General features: G+C 37.6%; 1 protein-coding gene across 1 annotated transcript in view; it reads left to right on the top strand.

Annotated features, from left to right (window-relative positions):
- The window catches only part of AMN1 (antagonist of mitotic exit network 1 homolog), a 56049-nt gene that overhangs the window by 11871 nt on the left and 26313 nt on the right, over nucleotides 1-17865 (top strand). Inside the window, exon 2 of the mRNA XM_041735578.1 lies at nucleotides 14587-14714. Within this exon, the coding sequence (XP_041591512.1) occupies nucleotides 14587-14714 (128 nt within the window). The remainder of the gene's footprint in view (nucleotides 1-14586; nucleotides 14715-17865) is intronic.

Here is a 17865-nt window from a genome sequence, read left to right as displayed (position 1 = left end):
TCAGAGTGCAAAGTGATTTTCTTTGGGTTGAATTCCATGGGAGTTTGTCACTCACCTGTATTTCTGAACTATGAAACATGAATATTGGATTATGGAATAGTTTCTCTTGATGAATAACTAACCTATAATTAATAAATAAATAAAACAGTACTTAGTGAAAAAGAGGAAACAATAACACATTAAGAAAATTATCTAGACCTTGGAAATAAAGCAAAAAATGACCATATGACCTTTATTGTCATACTAAAGTGTTGTTCTCCATATGAGAGTCCATATTTGCCTTGAGAATCATATTTCCTAATCCTTTTGGGGAAATGGATGTTCAGGCTGGTGGTTGGTCAGCAAGCTATTTCTAGATTGTAACAAGGTAAGGAGCTTGATCCAGGATAACAGTCAACTCTTACTGAGTGTACTGTTTAGTCCAGAGAATGGAACTTCTCTGTGAAGGAAACTGCTTGGTTTACATCCTTGCATGAGATCCCAGTCTCCTCACTTACTAGCACTTCGAATAGCACTGCCTTAGAGATTCCTTTGGATCCGGGATGTGGTCAATAGTTTTGAATAGAAGGATGAAAGAAAGGGAAAAGGCAAAACATATTCTAAAGTTTTTAGCTTTGTTGACCAGGAGAATTGTGATGTCATTAGATAATCATGGAGAAGTTAAGTGTCTTATGAGGAAAATGAATCAGAACATCCAGTAGAAATATCATACAAGCAGATAAAGATACTATAATTTATAATCTGAAAGCAAGATCAAGGATTGAGTCTAAAATTAGAAGTAAAATCTAATAGGTAATAGATGAAGCCATTTTTAAGTTTAAGGGAGAGAATATGGGGAGGAGAAAAGACCAAGACTAAATTTTATGCAATATTCATAATAAAAGTAGGCCATTTTGCCAAAAATCATTTCTTTGTATATTAATTCACCATATAACTAATGGGTTAAATATAAATAAGTTGTTTCTTTTAACTACAAAATTTGGAGCAGTTCATATTGGATATCTGTCTCTCCCCACCCCACCCTTTTTTTTTTTTTTTTTTACAGCTTTTGAAGATTTTGCTAAGTTTTAGCTGGCCAGTTTTCATTTTGTCTTGAGAACATAGACCACCTGTGTCAACTGTTAGGCCTGAAAACTGAGATCGCTTATGTCAATATAACTTGCTCCAGAAAATTTTTGCAATCATTTTATCTAAACAAACATCTGGTTGTTAAAGCAAACATTATGTTTATCAGGATGGATTGTTCACCTGCTTTGAGACCCTGTGTCCGTCAGTCTTACACTACTAAGTCACAGATTATGCCTAATATTAACCCATTCTCCATCTTGGAGGGAGAATCCTGATGTACTCTTTATGTAGCTCTTCCCTATTGAGACACTATCAAAATCCTGTCAAATCTGTGCTGCGGTAAATTTAATAAACTTTCTTTGTTTGACCAACAGACTTTTTAGATAGTCTTCATGAGCTATGTAACACTTCTCAGGGCAGCATTTTTCAAAATGCTGAATTTATTTGTGTCCCAGTTCACTGATGTTGCTGCTGGAGGGAACTGGAGCAGAAAGAGGAAACCATTGACTGTGGGAATACATGACACAGGCTAGACAGCTGAGCTCAAAGAGGACCCTAAAGGACTCAGATGAAAAAGGAAGAGAGATGGGGCAGAAAAAGAGGATGGCATTGTGGGGAAAAAGGAAACATTTAAAACATAGCTGAAATCTGCAAAAGGAAAATATAAGGGGAGTGAATATCAGTATAGAATTTGATTTTACCCTTCTTATAAGCTAATACATTTTTTAGCCTGGTCTTGTTTCATGGACGCTGGTAGAACAAAGTCTCTTGGGTCAAAGGCACAATGGACTTTATTATTTATTGCACAACAAGCAGCATGAGCATTAGCATGTTTATGTCACTTCCTCTTGACCTCCAAGACACACAGAAGCAACACAGATGGCTCAGATGGATGCCAACACAAGCAGTGGGTAGCATTCTAGGAGAGAAACACAGCCCAAATGAATGTCTAATCAAGCCATGAGGTGTGTTACAGGAAGGAAATTTGGGGACTTGCCATTGTATAGTAAGCAGTAAGCAACCTCTTTGTCCTGGAGGGAGATGTTACTTTATTGGACAGGGTTGATCATTATAAACACAACCCTGAGAGTGGACCAGATAAAACATATTAGGACCATGTATTCTTGTCATTCACAGCAAGACTGGCATGATGATGAAAAATCCAGAAAGAACTGCCTTTCCCAACATCCCACCTTTTGGTCCTACCATCTTGGCTCCTGACAAATTATCACATGAGCATGACACTTTTTCAACCTCACTGATTAATTTTATCAGCAAAGGCTAGGACCAAATGTATTTAATTTGTATCATACAGCATTTAACAAAGGCTATTAATAGAGTTTCAAGAAGCAGGATGAGGCCAATCTGCAGTATTGACCTCAGTTCTGCCCCCAAGATCCCAGACTCGGCTAACTGAATAAATCCCAAGGGAGACCAATAGATCTTATTTCAGACAGCCAAGAGGTAGAATAAGCCCAGAATAGTACCCATTATGACCTGCACAATGAAATTTAAGCTCACCCGTTAATCTTTGACGATATCATCAGTAATTACAAGGGACAAAGAGAAATCCTCAACCCAACTGAGAAGTATTCCATGGCCTATTCTTCTCTACATATATCCATATAGACTAAAGAGACACAAGTCACTCTAGTTTGAATTTATCGTTAAGCTTGATTTGGATCACTTTGACATCGTTTTGCTTATGCCAGGTGGGCAATGTCACTGCTTAATTGCAGCCTTAATTGTAATACAAAGAAGTTCAGAGCCATCCATATCCATGCAAATTTTTCTGGACAGGGATGAGAAACCCCACAGCAAGTCAGATTGACAGCTGCAGCTGCTGCTTGCCTCAGGTGGATCATAAAATTGTCTTGCCAGAGTACATTGACTAGAGGTGGTATTTTTTTTTTTTAATACCATTTTGGGTTGGAGCACAAATTGCTATAAATGAGGAGAGCATTTGCTACCAGGTCTCAAAGAATCTCATATCCCCAGACCTGGCCCACAGAACCTTTCTTTTCCCTCTTCCATAAAGCTCTGTTTCCATTAGCATCCAGTTCTCATCACAAAATCATTAGATCTACGATTTGATTTTACTTGAGACTGTTACTGTTTCGTGGATGCTAGCAGAAGACACAAGATTTCTGGGCTAGAGACAAAGGACTTTGTTAAGGCACAGCAAGCCACAAGAGCAATTTGCCTCAGTTGCCCTTCTCCCCCACATCCTATAAGGGTGACAACAGAGGGCTCAGATGGATGCCTGCACAGTGGGTATCTTACAGGAAAAAAACATTGAGCTTGAGTGATAACAGTTTCATAACTAGAAATAAGCAAACCTGTCCTTTCTTGGAGGGAGACAATGCCTTATCTCTCAGAACTGTTTGCTGCAAACACAATCTACCTGAGAAATGGCCCAAATAAAGAGCAGTCAGGACCTTACCTTCTGTGCATACCAATGGATGTAAAAGACCTAACTGTGACCCCCAGCCAGAAGTTGGAAAACTGTCTCACCTCAATTTTTTAAACAATTTACCAGTTTTATGGATTTTTTAAAATACATGAGTAGGTCTGTCTTTTGGTGAAATGTTTCTCACCATTTCTTTCCAAGAATTCTAGAATCAATTGGGATAGAAAGACCTCATACTGAAAAGTAATCAAACCTAAAATGACCACTTTATTTAAAGAGTCCAAGTACATCTTTGAAAGAAAAGGAGTTACCATGTTTCTTATTAATAGGATACAGGTGTTACATGGATGAGAAGATTGATGATATTTGGAAGACTTACAAAAAGACAACATGAGGAGCTCCACATTTGCTCCCTCATTAAGTAAGAATAAAAGTTGAAAATTATAAAAGACAACAAACTGCTTAAAGTCTCTGGAAATCTTCCTAAGGGCATACAGCAAATGAAAAAACATTCATTCAATATAATCTTTTAAAACTCAATAAGAAAAATAAAATAAAACTCAATAAGAACAGCGAGAGTCTATGCCACTCCAGATGGATATGGCTAAGGTGATGGGGCTACCTCCCCCCCCGCCCAGCTCCTAGTCAAAGACTTCAGTATTTTCCTGAGAAGAACAGAATGCCAGCATTTCTTGTCACATTCCTCCCCCCGATACTTGTTCACAGGCTAAATTATGGGTGAGTATGATCGACAGTTGGGGGATTGCTACCTTCACCTAACCCCTGCTTCTAGGGCAGAAGCTCTATTTCAGCATGGCATGTTGAGAATACTGGGATGCTGATCTCCCTTATCCCAGCTCATTCATGGGTAGAGGTTCCATCCTAGGAGAGGCAAGCTAGGGAGACCAGAGACACTTCCCAGCACTCTGATCCTAAAGTAGGGTTCACTCAGAAAGATCATCCTTGGGGCACCTGGGTGTCTCACTGGTTGACCATCTGCCTTTGGCTCAGGTCGTGATCCTGGGGTCCTAGGATCCATTCCCACATCAGGCTTTCCCCACAGGGAGCCTTCTTCTCACTCTGCATATGTCTCTGCCTCTGTGTGTGTCTCATGAATAAATAAATAAAAGAAGGAAGGAAGGAAGGAAGGAAGGAAGAAGGAAGGAAGGAAGGAAGGAAGGAAGGAAGGAAGGAAGGAAAGAAAAAGAAAAAAAAAGAAAAGAAAAAAGAAAAGAAGGAAGGAAGGAAGAAGAAAAAGAAAGAAAGAAAGAAAGAAAGAAAGAAAGAAAGAAAAGAAATCAGTCGTCCTTGTTTCCAGCTCTGAAATTGTAGCTTTGAGATTTGTCTCAGGAACAAAGGTATGCTGCAAAACAATTCTAAAGCTGTCAAGAAGATTTTATTTGAAACAGAGAGTGGAGGAAATTCAAATCTAAATAAGTATTAACAGTCTGATAGCTTCATGTGAAATGCAAGCTGAACCATAGACCAGGAAATTCACCAGAGAGAACCATGGAAAGGGACATCCAACAAGAGCCTGCCCTACAGTCAGAGCAAACCTTAAACACTGATCTCAGAAATGAATACTACACAGGAGTCCAAAATGAAGTGGATGACATTGTGGAGCAATTTATACTCCACACATTATTGAAAACATTAGAGCAATTAATCTGTAATGAGCTAAGGTTGACAGCTGTGTGATACTTATACAGACTTAACAGAATAATCAGAAAAAGAGATAGTTGCAGAAGCCCTACTGAAACCACTGACATCCTAGGGAAATAAGGTTTATGTCCAAGCTGGGCCCACTAAGAAGCAAATCAGAGGTTGCAGACAGGGAAATGGCCTTCACTAAAATATTCCAACCATGTCACTAAAGTAAATAATCAGAAATGTGTGGGATCAGTATCCAGAGTTACTACATTATGCTATCTAAACTGTCCTGTTTTCAAAAAACACTTTTTTGAGACAAACAGAAACTGACCCATACATAGGGAAAAAATGGGCAGTAGAAACTGCCTTAGAGAGGAACCAGATGTTGGAGTTAGCAAGACTTCAGAGAAACTATTATAAATGTATTCAAAGAACTAAAGGAAGCCATATATTAAGACATAAAGGAGAAAACTGCTTGGCCATTCCTTAAGAAGTTAAACATAGAATTATCATATTACCCAGCAATTCTACTCCCAGATATATATCCAAAAGAACTGAAACTAGATACTCAAATACTTGTATATATATGTTCATAGCAGTAGTATTCACAATAGCCAAAAAGTGGAAACAACCAAAATGTCCATCACCAATGATCAATAAATAAAATGTGGGGGGTGTCTGGCTGGCTCAACCAGTAAAGCATGCAACTCTTGATCTCAGGAGGATTTTGAGTTCAAGTCCCATGTTGGGGGTAGAGATTACTTAAAAATAATTTTTTTAATGTAGTATACCCATTAATGAAATACCATTCAGCCATTAAAAAGAAATGAAGTAAAAAATAAATTAAAAAAATAAAAAAGAAATAAAAAGAAATGAAGTACTGATACATGCAACAACATGGATGCACCTTGGAAACTATGCTGAGTGGATGAAGCCAGAAACAAAAGGCCACATATTATATGAATTCATTTATGTGAAATATCTGAAATAGATAAATCCATAGCAACAGAGAGCTAGTTGGTAGTTGTCAAATATCCAGTGGAGAGAGGAATGGAGACTGAATCCTTAATAGGTACACATTTTCTTTCGAACTAGTGCAGATGTTTTATAACTAGATAAAGGTGGCAGTTGCACAACATTTTGTACATTTGTGAATGTACAAAATGCCACCGAATGGTACACTTTAATTATATTTTATGAATTTCACCTTGATTTCAGGAAAGATGATGACAGTATCTCATCAAATAGACAATATCAGTAAGGAAATAGCAATTGTATATTCGAAAGAACCTAATGGAAATTCTGGAATTGAAAAAGTACAGTAATTGAAATGGAAGAATTTAAAAAATGTTATGCTAAGTAAAAGAACCCAGTAATAAAAAACCATATATGATTCAATTTATGTGGATGTACAGTATAGGCTAACCTAGGGAGACAAAATAGATTGGTGGGAGATGGGAGAGATTGGCAGCTGACTGCTAATGGGTACAAGATTTATTTTTTTTAAGATCTATTTATTTATTATGAGAGACACAGAGCGAGAGGCAGAGACACAGGCAGAGGGAGAAGCAGGCTTCATGCAGGAAGCCTTATGTGGGACTCGGTCCTGGGTCTCCAGGATCACACCCCTGGCTGCAGGCGGTGCTAAACCGCTGTGCCACCCGGGCTGCCCAAAGATTTATTTTTAGAGTAATGAAAATGTTCTGGAATTAGTGATGACAAATGCACAACTCTGGATATGCTAAAAAACACTAATGTTATGTCAGTTAGATCTTAAAGCCATTACAAAATCTGGGAATGTTTTCATTAAGCTTTTAACTTTTAGAATAAATGATAGAAATTTCTGTTGATGATGGAGTATCTGATTTCAATATAACAAAGTCAAGGAGAATGAGAATTGGGAAATAGGAACTTACTACCCATTCAGTATGAATTACTTAAAATGTACAAACACCTAAATGAAAGGTAGTTTTGGAAAATGAGAGTGATACACATGGAGATGTGCCACTCAGATCACTCTTCTGGGAAGGACTTGCTGCTCACCCGTGAAGAGAATAGTCAACAGATAGTTTGCATTACTCAGCTCCTTCAGAATATACCCCTGCTGCAGAACCACCTAGCTTGAGGTTAATGCCCCACCTGCCAAGAGAAACCCGTATCCCCTAACAAGGATGTAAAGTCCCAGCCAAAAGTGAAATTCCTGTTGAAAAATTGATCTTTCATGTTTATTATGCACAGGTGTATGGTTTGAATTTTCACCATGAATATGTTGCAGAATGCTCAAGGTGAATAAATGACATTAACTTTGCTTTGGGGGATCCCTGGGTGGCGCAGCGGTTTAGTGCCTGCCTTTGGCCCAGGGCGCGATCCTGGAGACTCGGGATCGAATCCCATGTCGGGCTCCCGGTGCATGGAGCCTGCTTCTCCCTCTGCCTATGTCTCTGCCTCTATCTCTCTCTCTCTCTGTGTGACTATTATAAATAAATAAAATTTAAAAAAAATTAAAAAAAAAAAACTTTGCTTTGGAATTTGTGAATACTCCTGGGATCTGCTATGGGCTAAATGTTTTTGTAAGTCCCAAATTCATATGTTAAAATCCTAACACACACACCCTCCCCCCCAGATCCCTGGGTGGCTCAGCGTTTTAGCACCTGCTTTCAGCCCAGGGCTAAAAGTGATCCTGGAGTCCCAGGTCAGGCTCCCTGCATGGAGCCTGCTCTCCCTCTGCCTGTGTCTCTGCCTCTCTCTGTCTCTCCTGAATAAATAAATAAAATCTTTAAAAAATAATAAAAAATAAAAATAAAATAAAATCCTAACCCCCCAAAGGTGATGGTATTAGTAGGTGTGGGCTTTTTGGAGGTGTTTAAATCATGAGAGTAGAGCCCTCATGATTGGAATTAGTGCCCTTTAAAAATTTCCAGAGAAATCTCCAAACCCTTCTACCATGTGAGGACAGAGAGATGGCACTGACTATGAACCAGAAAGAGGGCCCTTATTCAACCATGCTAGCTAGCACTGTGATCTCAGAATTAAAGCATCCAGAGCTGTGAGGATTAAATTTGTATTGTTTATGAGTCTGCCAGTCTGTGGTATTTTGTGATTAAAGCCCAACCAGACAAACACAAGATCCTTAATCAGAGAAAACTCAGACCTTCACTATGGGAATGGCTTCACAACACAACACATAGGTCTCTCGTGCAAAACTACTTGAGTAAAAAACTTTAACAATAAAAACTTTTTTAAAAAAAGAAGGGTGGGTGGGCACCTGAGTAGAGTAGCTCAGTTGGTTAAGGGACCAACTCTTGATTTTGGCTCAAATCATGATCTCAGGGTTGTGAGGCTGAGCCCTGCCTAGATCCCTGTGTCCAGCCTCACATCAGGCTCCAGACTCAGCAGGGAGTCTTCCTGAGATTAAAGAATTAAAAAAAAAAAATCTACAAAAAAATAGCACGAAAGAGACTCAGCAGAAAATATAGAACTGACACTTGAAGAACTACAAATAATAGAATAATTTGAAAGGTATTTTAAACAAATGTATTGAAAGTATTTAAAAACAAAGGAACAGTTATCCTTAAGAGAATACAAATAATAGGATTTTTTTTTAAAGATTTTATTTATTTGAGAGAGCAAGAGAGCACAAGCAGGGAGGAAAGGCAGAAGGAGAAGGATAAGCTGACTCCTTACTGAACAGGGAGCTTGATGTAGGGATTGACTCCCGGGACCATGGGATCACAACCCAAGCCAAAGGTAGACACTTAACTGACTGAGTCACCCAAGTACCCCAATTTTTTTCTTTTAATTAGAATCCCTAAAAAAAAAAAATAGAATCCCTACAAAAGAAAAATGTAGTCATTGAAACAACAATTGAAATTCCTTTGCATGTTTCATAGTGGATGATAGATTGGACAACATCTTGTCTAAAATAGACTTACTGTTCCTCCCCCCTCTTGCATACTTATTCACAGTTACCTGAGTCTGGGACCCTGGGGGTGCTGTCAAGGTCATTACTAAAGATGGGCTTTATCCTGCTACTTGGAATACTATTGATAGTAGCCTTAATTAAATGCTTTAAGAGACAAATTGAACAGATTTGGCTTCTGCCTTTGTTGGTCAAATTAATTAGAGTTGCTGACAGAGTGGTATACAAATATTTGAGTTCAGCCAAGAACATCTTGGGGTAGATGTTGGGAGAAGCAATCTGCCATGAACCTTATGGGTATGCCAAGAATGTAGGATCTTTTTTTTTTTAAGATTTTATTTATTTATTCATGAGAAACAGAGAGACAGAGGCAGAGACACAGGCAGAGGGAGAAGCAGGCTCCATGCAGGGAGCCTGATGTGGGACTTAATCCTGGGACTCCGGGATCATGCCCTGAGCCAAAGCAAACACTCAACTGCTAAGCCACCCAGGCGTCCCAAGAATGTAGGATCTTGACTACTCTTTAGCTGGGGCATTGCTGAAGGTTGTTTGTGCAGCAAATATTGTCTCCTTCCCCCCAAAAAAGCAGACTTGCTTCAGTTTACTTATAAAAGTTGTGAATCACCCAAGCTTAGTGTCGTCTTCTACAATATAACCTGCTGTGTGAGCAAGCATTCATCTGAGCTCTATCTACATTATACTGTAGGACTTAAGACTGCATAGGGGGAAGAAATAAATTCTATTTTTTAAAAAAAGGTGGGCATGGGAAACTAACATAAATGTGAAGCTCTGGCTACTGCTCTTGTCATGAGTAATAAAGCCCTTTTTCTTTGACCCAAGAATTTCTTGTTTTCTGCCAGCATTCATAAATTGATAATAGGCTCACTTGTAAGTTTGTAAGTGGGGTAAAACTCAGACACTGCATAGTTTTTTACACTTGCAATAATCAATTCCAGGTAGTTTTTATTTTTTTATTTCTTTTATTTTTTTAAGATTTTATTTATTTATTCATGAGAACACAGAGAGAGAGAGAGAGAGAGAGAGAGAGGCAGAAACACAGGCAGAGGGATCCCTGGGTGGTGCAGTGGTTTTGCGCCTGCCTTTGGCCCAGGGCACGATCCTGGAGACGCGGGATCGAATCCCACGTCAGGCTCCCGGTGCATGGGGCCTGCTTCTCCCTCTGCCTGTGTCTGCCTCTCTCTCTCTCACTGTGTGCCTATCATAAATAAATAAAAATTAAAAAAAAAAAAAGAAAGAAAGAAACACAGGCAGAGGGAGAAGCAGGCTCCATGTAGGGAGCCTAATGTGGGAGTCGATCCCAGGACTCCAAGATCATGACCTGGGTGAAAGGTAGACGCTCAACCACTGAGCCACCTAGCCGTCCCCTCCAGGTAGTTTTTAAGTCAAAAAGTAGGGGTGCCTGGCTGGCTCAATCAGTAGAGTATGCAACTCTTGACCTCAGGATTGTGAGTTTGAGCCCCACATTGGGCATAGAGATCACTTAATTAAAAATTTTGTTTTTTAAGTGAAAGGTAAAACAATTCATGTAATGAATTTTTTTAGAAGAAAGCATAGCAGAATATCTTATGAACTTAGGACATTGAAAGAGTTCATAAACAGAACACAAAAGAAATTTATCATAAAGAAAACAATATATTAGGCTGCATTAGATTATACTTCTCTTCAACATAAGACATAATTAAGAAAATGAAAAGACAATCCACAAAATGGGAAATATATTTGCAACATATATAACCAACAGAAAGCTCACGTCCAAAATATAAAAGGAACTCTACATACCACTAAGTAAAACATAGACCCCCCAAAAACTGGTCAGGATACTTGAACAGATACTCCTCAAGAGACTATCCAAATAACAATAAAAAAATGAAAACATGCTCAAATTAATGAATAAATAAGGGACTGCAATTCAAAGTCACATTGTGTTGCCACCATTATATTCATAAATTGGCTAAAATTAAAAAGACTGATAATGCTGAGTGTTGGCAAGGATATGGATTCCAGAAACTCCCATTGAATGAAAGTAGGATCAGTACAGTCATTTCAGAAAACGTTTGGCATTAAGCTAAACATTTGCATACCTTATGAGCCAGCAATTCCACTCCTAGGCATATACTCGATCAAAACACAGGAACACATGCACCAAAAGACCTGTCCAAGAGTATTCATATGAATATTATTCATAATAGTAAATTATAAACCACCCAATTGTACATCAGCAGTTCAAACAATGGAATATTATGCAGCATTGAAAATGGACATAAACTGAAAATTAAAATGGACAAACTACAGCTACCTGCAACAATTACAAGATGGGTCTTATAATCATGTCAGCAAAAAAAGATGGTAGAACAATATTAAAAACAGACTGAATACAATCTGATGTGAAAAATAATATGGATAGAGAGATATTACTTAACAATAAAGGGACTATTCCACAAGAAGATGTAATGCTCATGAATTTGCCATTAACACCCAAGTCTTATAAAACAGGAAAATTGTCACATACAAGGACAGCTGACAAGTTCAGCCATGGTAGGAAACTTAATATACTTCTCTACATTTTACAAGTATAGAAAACAGTGGCATCCCCGGTGGCTCAGCGGTTTAGCACCACCTTCAGCCCAGGGCATGATCCTGGAGACCTGGGATCAAGTCCCACGATGGGCTCCATGCATGGAGCCTGCTTCTCCCTCTGCCTGTGTCTCTGCCTCTCTCTCTGTCTCTTATGAATAAATAAATAAAATCTTAAAAAATAAAAAAGCAAGTATAGAAAACAATATTATTTATGCATATATATTATAGTAGTAAAATGATAATAAAATCATGGATACAAACTTTTTAAAAATTTCATGGTAGTGGTTACCTCTGCAAAGGGAGATAAAGAATAAACCTATGTGGGTGTACACAGGAGGCTTTATTTATACCTGAAATATTTTATGTCTTAAGAAAGATGTCTGACACACTATGATAAAGAATAAATTTTGAATTTATTAAAAATTATTTAGAATTATTAAAAATTTAAAATTCTAGATTTATGCTGCATAGATTTTATGTCATCCTAGTTTATTTTTATGTATTTTAAATTTTTTCATTATAAAACAGTAATGTACAAAAAACAAAAACCAGTAGAAAGGAAAGTAAAATTTGATTTCAAAATATAAGTATTGTCAGGGCACTTGGGTGGCTCAGTCAGTTAAGCATCTGCCTTTCGCTCAGGTCATGATTCTGGGGTACTGGGATTGAGCCCACATCAGGCTCACTTCCCAGTGGAGAACCTGTTTCTCCTTCTCCCTCTGCATGCCCCCCGCCCCATGCATGGTCTATCTCAAATAAATAAAATCTTTTTTAAAAGTACAAGTATTGTAAATTAGAAATTCTAAAAATTTAGGGGCGCCTGGGTGGCACAGTTGGTTAAGCATCCAGTTCTTGATTTCAGGTCAGGTCATGATCTCAGGGTTGTGAGATCAAGCCCTGTGTCCAGATCCATATTCAGTGCAATCTGCTCTTCCCCTCCACTCACACTAGTTCTGTCTCCCTAAAATAAATAAATAAGATCTTTTTTAAAAAAGAGTTCTATAAATACTGTAGAAAAAATAACAGAAGAATTAAATAATACTATCATATTCACATAATATATCTGTGTGCATATACATATACATACATGGAGAGATATATTTAGGCATACATGTATAATACAACATTACATCTCTTCGAGAATATACATTCTCTGAATACTCATAAAACAAATACAAATTTAGTCATTTATTTGGCAAAAAAAAAAAAAAAAAAAAAAAAACCTCTTAGGAATTTAAGTCAAAAAATAGCAAAATAGGGGCAGCCCGAGTGGCTCAGCGGTATAGCGCCGCCTTCAGCCCAGGGTGTGATCCTGGAGACCCAGGATCGAGTCCCATGTCAGGCTCCCTACATGGAGCCTGCTGCTCTCTCTGCCTGTGTCTCTGCCTCTCTCTCTCTCTCTCTCTCTCTCTCTCTCTGGGTCTCTCATGAATAAATAAATAAATAATCTTAAAAAAAATAGCAAAATAGGCAAAGGAAATTAATAGACAATTTAGAGAAAAGCATATCCAGATGGCCAGCAAGTTCATGGAAAGATATCAAATTTACTAGTAATGAGAGAAATAAAAATTAAGGTAATAATGAGATACCACTTTTCACACATGAGACTGTCCAACATTTAAGGATAGGTAGATCTTAAAAACATTGGTAAGTGAAAAACTAAACAAATCTATGACAAATACCAGATATGTAAATCAGAAATACAACAAGCATGTTAAAAGGATACATACAATGAAAGGACACACATTAGACATTAGAATGGATTCCTCGAGTGGTGGGAGATGGGATTGGGAAACGGAGAAAACTGAAATAAATGGAAAAATAAAATGAACTTGTTGCTTGAGAGATGTAGAGGAATACAGTACTCTAGTATTGCTGATAAAAATATGAAGTATTACAGACTTTCTAGAAAACAATCTGACAATGTATATTAACATGTCCCAGAAACAGTGGAATGTTCGTAAGTAGGAGAATGACTAAATAAATCCTCCATGCTGTAAAATATTTTAAAGCCAGTAAAGAAGCATTAGAACTATACCTGATGATTTGAAGAATTTTGTAAGATATTATTGAATGAAAAAGGGTACAGAAAACTGAGTCTACAGGTGAGGCTATTTTAGGAAACAGTGATCCACCCTCAAAATGCACATGTGTGCACACGTACACATATAAAAAAAAAAAGAATATACACTAGATATTAGTGGGAGGAACTAATCTAACAGAAGGGGAAGGGATAGGACAGGGAAATTCATGAATGTAAAATTATATATATGTGGAAGTATTTGTCATCAGAGGTTTAAGTAAGATATATGTTTGTTTTTTGTTTGTTTGTTTATAGTATGAGTTTCTCAGAGAGTTGGAATTTCAGACTACATATGAGATATGTTGGTCATATGGGCCTTGGTTATTGCCTCCTCTGATAACTCTGCTTTATGCATGTACATTCCTGACACCAAGTTTGTTATCTCTATGACTTGTACAATTTATGCAATCTTTGTGGTTGTAGTTCTCTCATGATTTCATTATACACATAACTTTTAAGAAAAATAGAGAAAATTTTGCTGCATTAATAGATAAAACTTGTCAGTTCGTAGGCCCTAGCTCAATATTTATTTAGGAATATGTAACTGAAATCTTGATAGTAACTGTATCTTAGGAATTAGAGAGGCTGCCTTAGTAAAAGTGTTTTTTGTTTGTTTTTTTGTAACTTAGAATGCATTTTAGTAAATGAGGTTTGCTTAGAAAAAAAATGTAAAGGGAAAAGCCTCAGAGCCTAACTAGGCATGTCCAAGGCTTTTGAATCTTAGCAAGCTTTAGTTGCAAATATTAATAAACCATGTACACCCTGTTTATGAAAAGGCACTTAGTCAAGCAAACAGCATAAGTTATTAGGAATCGGTACCAGTACCATGTAATTTATTATATTGTATTTGTATTTCAGATGCCTGTGGTGCTTCATGAAGAATATTTCCAGATATATCACAGACATTAAGCCTTTGCCTCCCAACATAAAAGATAGACTGATTAAAATAATGAGTACCCAGGGGCAGATAACAGATTCAAATATAAGTGAGGTAAGAGTGTACAATTGCAAAGCAAGCATATTATATTTTACTGTTTGGATATGGTTTCGGGGCAGCCCAGGTGGCTCAGCAGTTTGGTGCCACCTTTGGCCCAGGGTGTGATCCTGGAGACCCAGGATTGAATCCCAGGTCAGGCTCCCTGCGTGGAGCCTGCTTCTCCCTCTGCCCGTGTTTGCCTCTCTCTCTGTGTCTCTCATGAATAAATAAATAAAATCTTGAAAAAAAAAAAGATATGGTTTCAGACTTTTGGAGCAATGACATATGGTGGGATTAGTAATAATTTTAAAATATAATAAAACATTGGGGTTCTTTTTTTTCTCCAGATAACCAAAATGTTCATGTGTAATAGTTACTAAAAATATCTTCTCTCACCATTCTTTTAGCTGCTCCCCTTGTCTTCATCCTACCAGCACCCTGGATCTCTACATTTTCAAAAAGTTTTCAGCTTTTTGATCAACTTTACCTCAATAAATCTGGAAAAAGTAAAAATAAAAATGCAAAATGAATACACAAATGACAAAAAGAAAAAAAAAACCTGCAGTAAGAAATACATGCTATATTATGTCTCTGGTCCACAAACCCATTTACATGTAACCATACTATGTATAGCACACTTGGATATTTTCTACTTTATTCTATCTTTTTTCAATTTACAGAAGTGTTGATCAGAGTCTACTAAATTGATTTTATCAATCAGCAGTTAGGGACACCTGGGTGGCTCAGTGGTTTAGCATCTGCCTTTGGCCCAGGACATGATCCTGGAGTCCAGGGATCGGGTCCCACATCGGGCTCCCTGGTGGAGCATGCTTCTCCCTCTGTCTATGTCTCTGCCTCTCTCTCCCTCTCTCTCTCTGTGTCTCTCATGGATAAATAAATACAATCCTTTAAAAAAATTTTTCTTTAAAAAAAAAAACAATCAGCAGTTAAAAGCCACTCTTCTAAACTTCCCTAAAGTTAAAATAGCTAAAATTGGCTATTCTATAAGGCAGTAAGTATAGTAAGGCCCTCCAGCCTGAATTAAAATCCTGGTTCTGCCACTCTTTCTGACATTGAGTCTCAGTTCTCTTAACTGTAAAATGGGTTTGCAGCCATCATCACTGTCTGCTGAGACTCTGCACTAGACTAGTCTACTACAGAAACTCTGGTTCTAATGACCAAAGCCTATGATCAAAAGAGAACAAACTCTGATTATAGCACTCCAGTACATGACTGTCCCTGTAACCTCATATTGTAAATGCACTTAGATGTGCCATTACTGTTTCTTTTAACGTTAACCCAATGTACCTCTAATGCTTTGTTTTCTTCATGACAGCTTGCATTGGAACATAGACATTTTAGTGTTGTAGTCTGCTTAGCTCTGTAAAGATAGAATAATATCCCTAGGTTCTTACTGTTGATGGTTCTGTGGATGTATATAGTTTGTGTGTGGCCCAAAGAAGAAATATTATGACACTACCAAAAACTGGTGGTTTTCTTCATTTTCCCATCATCTCCATTTTGTTCTCACCCTTTAGTCTATATTCCAGTGGTTTAAATTTTTGTTTTATGGCAATCTTTAATATTCATTTAAACCTAATTTTAATCTAAATAGAAAATAGCTAAGGAGTGAATGAGATAGAAAAAAAAAACTTGGGGTGCCTGGGTAGCTCAGTTGGCTGTTGCCTTCAGCTCAGTCATGATCCCAGAGTCCTGAGACCCTTGTCAGGTTCTCTGCTCAGCAGGGAGTCTGCTTCTCCCCCAGCAAGCTATGCTCTCTCTCACACTCTATCTCAAATAAATAAATAAAATATTTTTTAAAAGCCCAGAAGTATGATTTCTTTGGTGTTCTCCCTCAAATCTCTATCTGTATGAGTCCTGCTTATGAAATTATTCAAAAAGCCGGATTGAACATCTGTTGCAAAGTTGCATGCATCATTGGATGGCTCTCTTTGAAATATTTCCTAACTCTTTTTATAGTTGGATGGAGGAGGCCTTTCTAAACATGACACCAAAGTTAGAAACCAAGAAGAAAAAAGTTGATGGACTTGATTACATAACAATATGAACTTCTTATAGCAAGAAGAAAAAAGAAGCAGAGTCAAGTAACAAACTTGGAAAAATATTTGCCACACACATGCAACTCCATAAGTTTGTTATCTTGACAATTTAAAGAATCCCTACAAATTGATAAGAAAAATCAAAACAAATACTAAAAAGAATCAGGAAGTACTCAAAGGAAAAATACTAGGGGATCCCTGGGTGGCTCAGCGGTTTAGCGCCTGCCTTTGGCCCAGGGCGCGATCCTGGAGTCCCGGGATCGAGTCCCACGTCGGGCTCCCGGCATGGAGCCTGCTTCTCCCTCCTCCTGTGTCTCTGCCTCCCTCTCTCTCTCTCTATGTCTATCATAAATAAATAAACAAATCTTTAAAAAAAAATACTAAAAAGAATCAGGAAGTCCTCAAAGGAAAAAAACCTTATTAGTCATAACAGTCACAGTTTGCCTTTCAGTTTGGCAGACTTAAAAAATAATAATATCCAGTGTTGATAATAGTGTGGGCAATGGTCACTTTTATCTCCTGTTGGTGAGAGTGTAAATTGATTTAAAAAACCTTTTAGAAAAAAATTTTTTAAAAAATTTTAAAAAAAACTTTTAGCTAAAAGGAGGACAGCTTGCCATTAACAGAAGTCCTAAAAATGTGCTTACTATTGTGACTCAACAATTTTAGTTCCAGTATTTTTCCAGTTTTATTGAAATATAATTAACATGTAACATTGTATAAGTTTAAAGCATGCAATATAATGTGATGATCTGACATGCTTATTTTTTTAAGTGTTTGTTGTTGTTGTTTTATTTGAGACAGAGAAAGAAAGAAAGCACAAGCAGGGAGGAGAGTCGGGGGAGAAGAAGCAGAATCCTCACTGAGCAGGGGGCCTGATGGGGCCTCAATCCCAGGACCTTGAGATCATGACCTAAACTGAAGGCAGATGCTTAACTAAGCCACCCAGGCACCCCTTGATGCATTTATACATTGCAAAATGATTACAATAGGGTTATTTAACATCTCCATCACTCTATATAATTACCATTTACTTCTGAGATTAATCCCCAGAAAATAATTGGGAAAGCACACAAGTATGCCTACCAAAATATCATTTAT

Source organism: Vulpes lagopus, chromosome 21 (genome assembly GCF_018345385.1).
Source record: "Vulpes lagopus strain Blue_001 chromosome 21, ASM1834538v1, whole genome shotgun sequence".
Taxonomy (NCBI): Eukaryota; Metazoa; Chordata; class Mammalia; order Carnivora; family Canidae; genus Vulpes; species Vulpes lagopus.
This window is presented reverse-complemented; position numbering and strand designations above follow the sequence as displayed.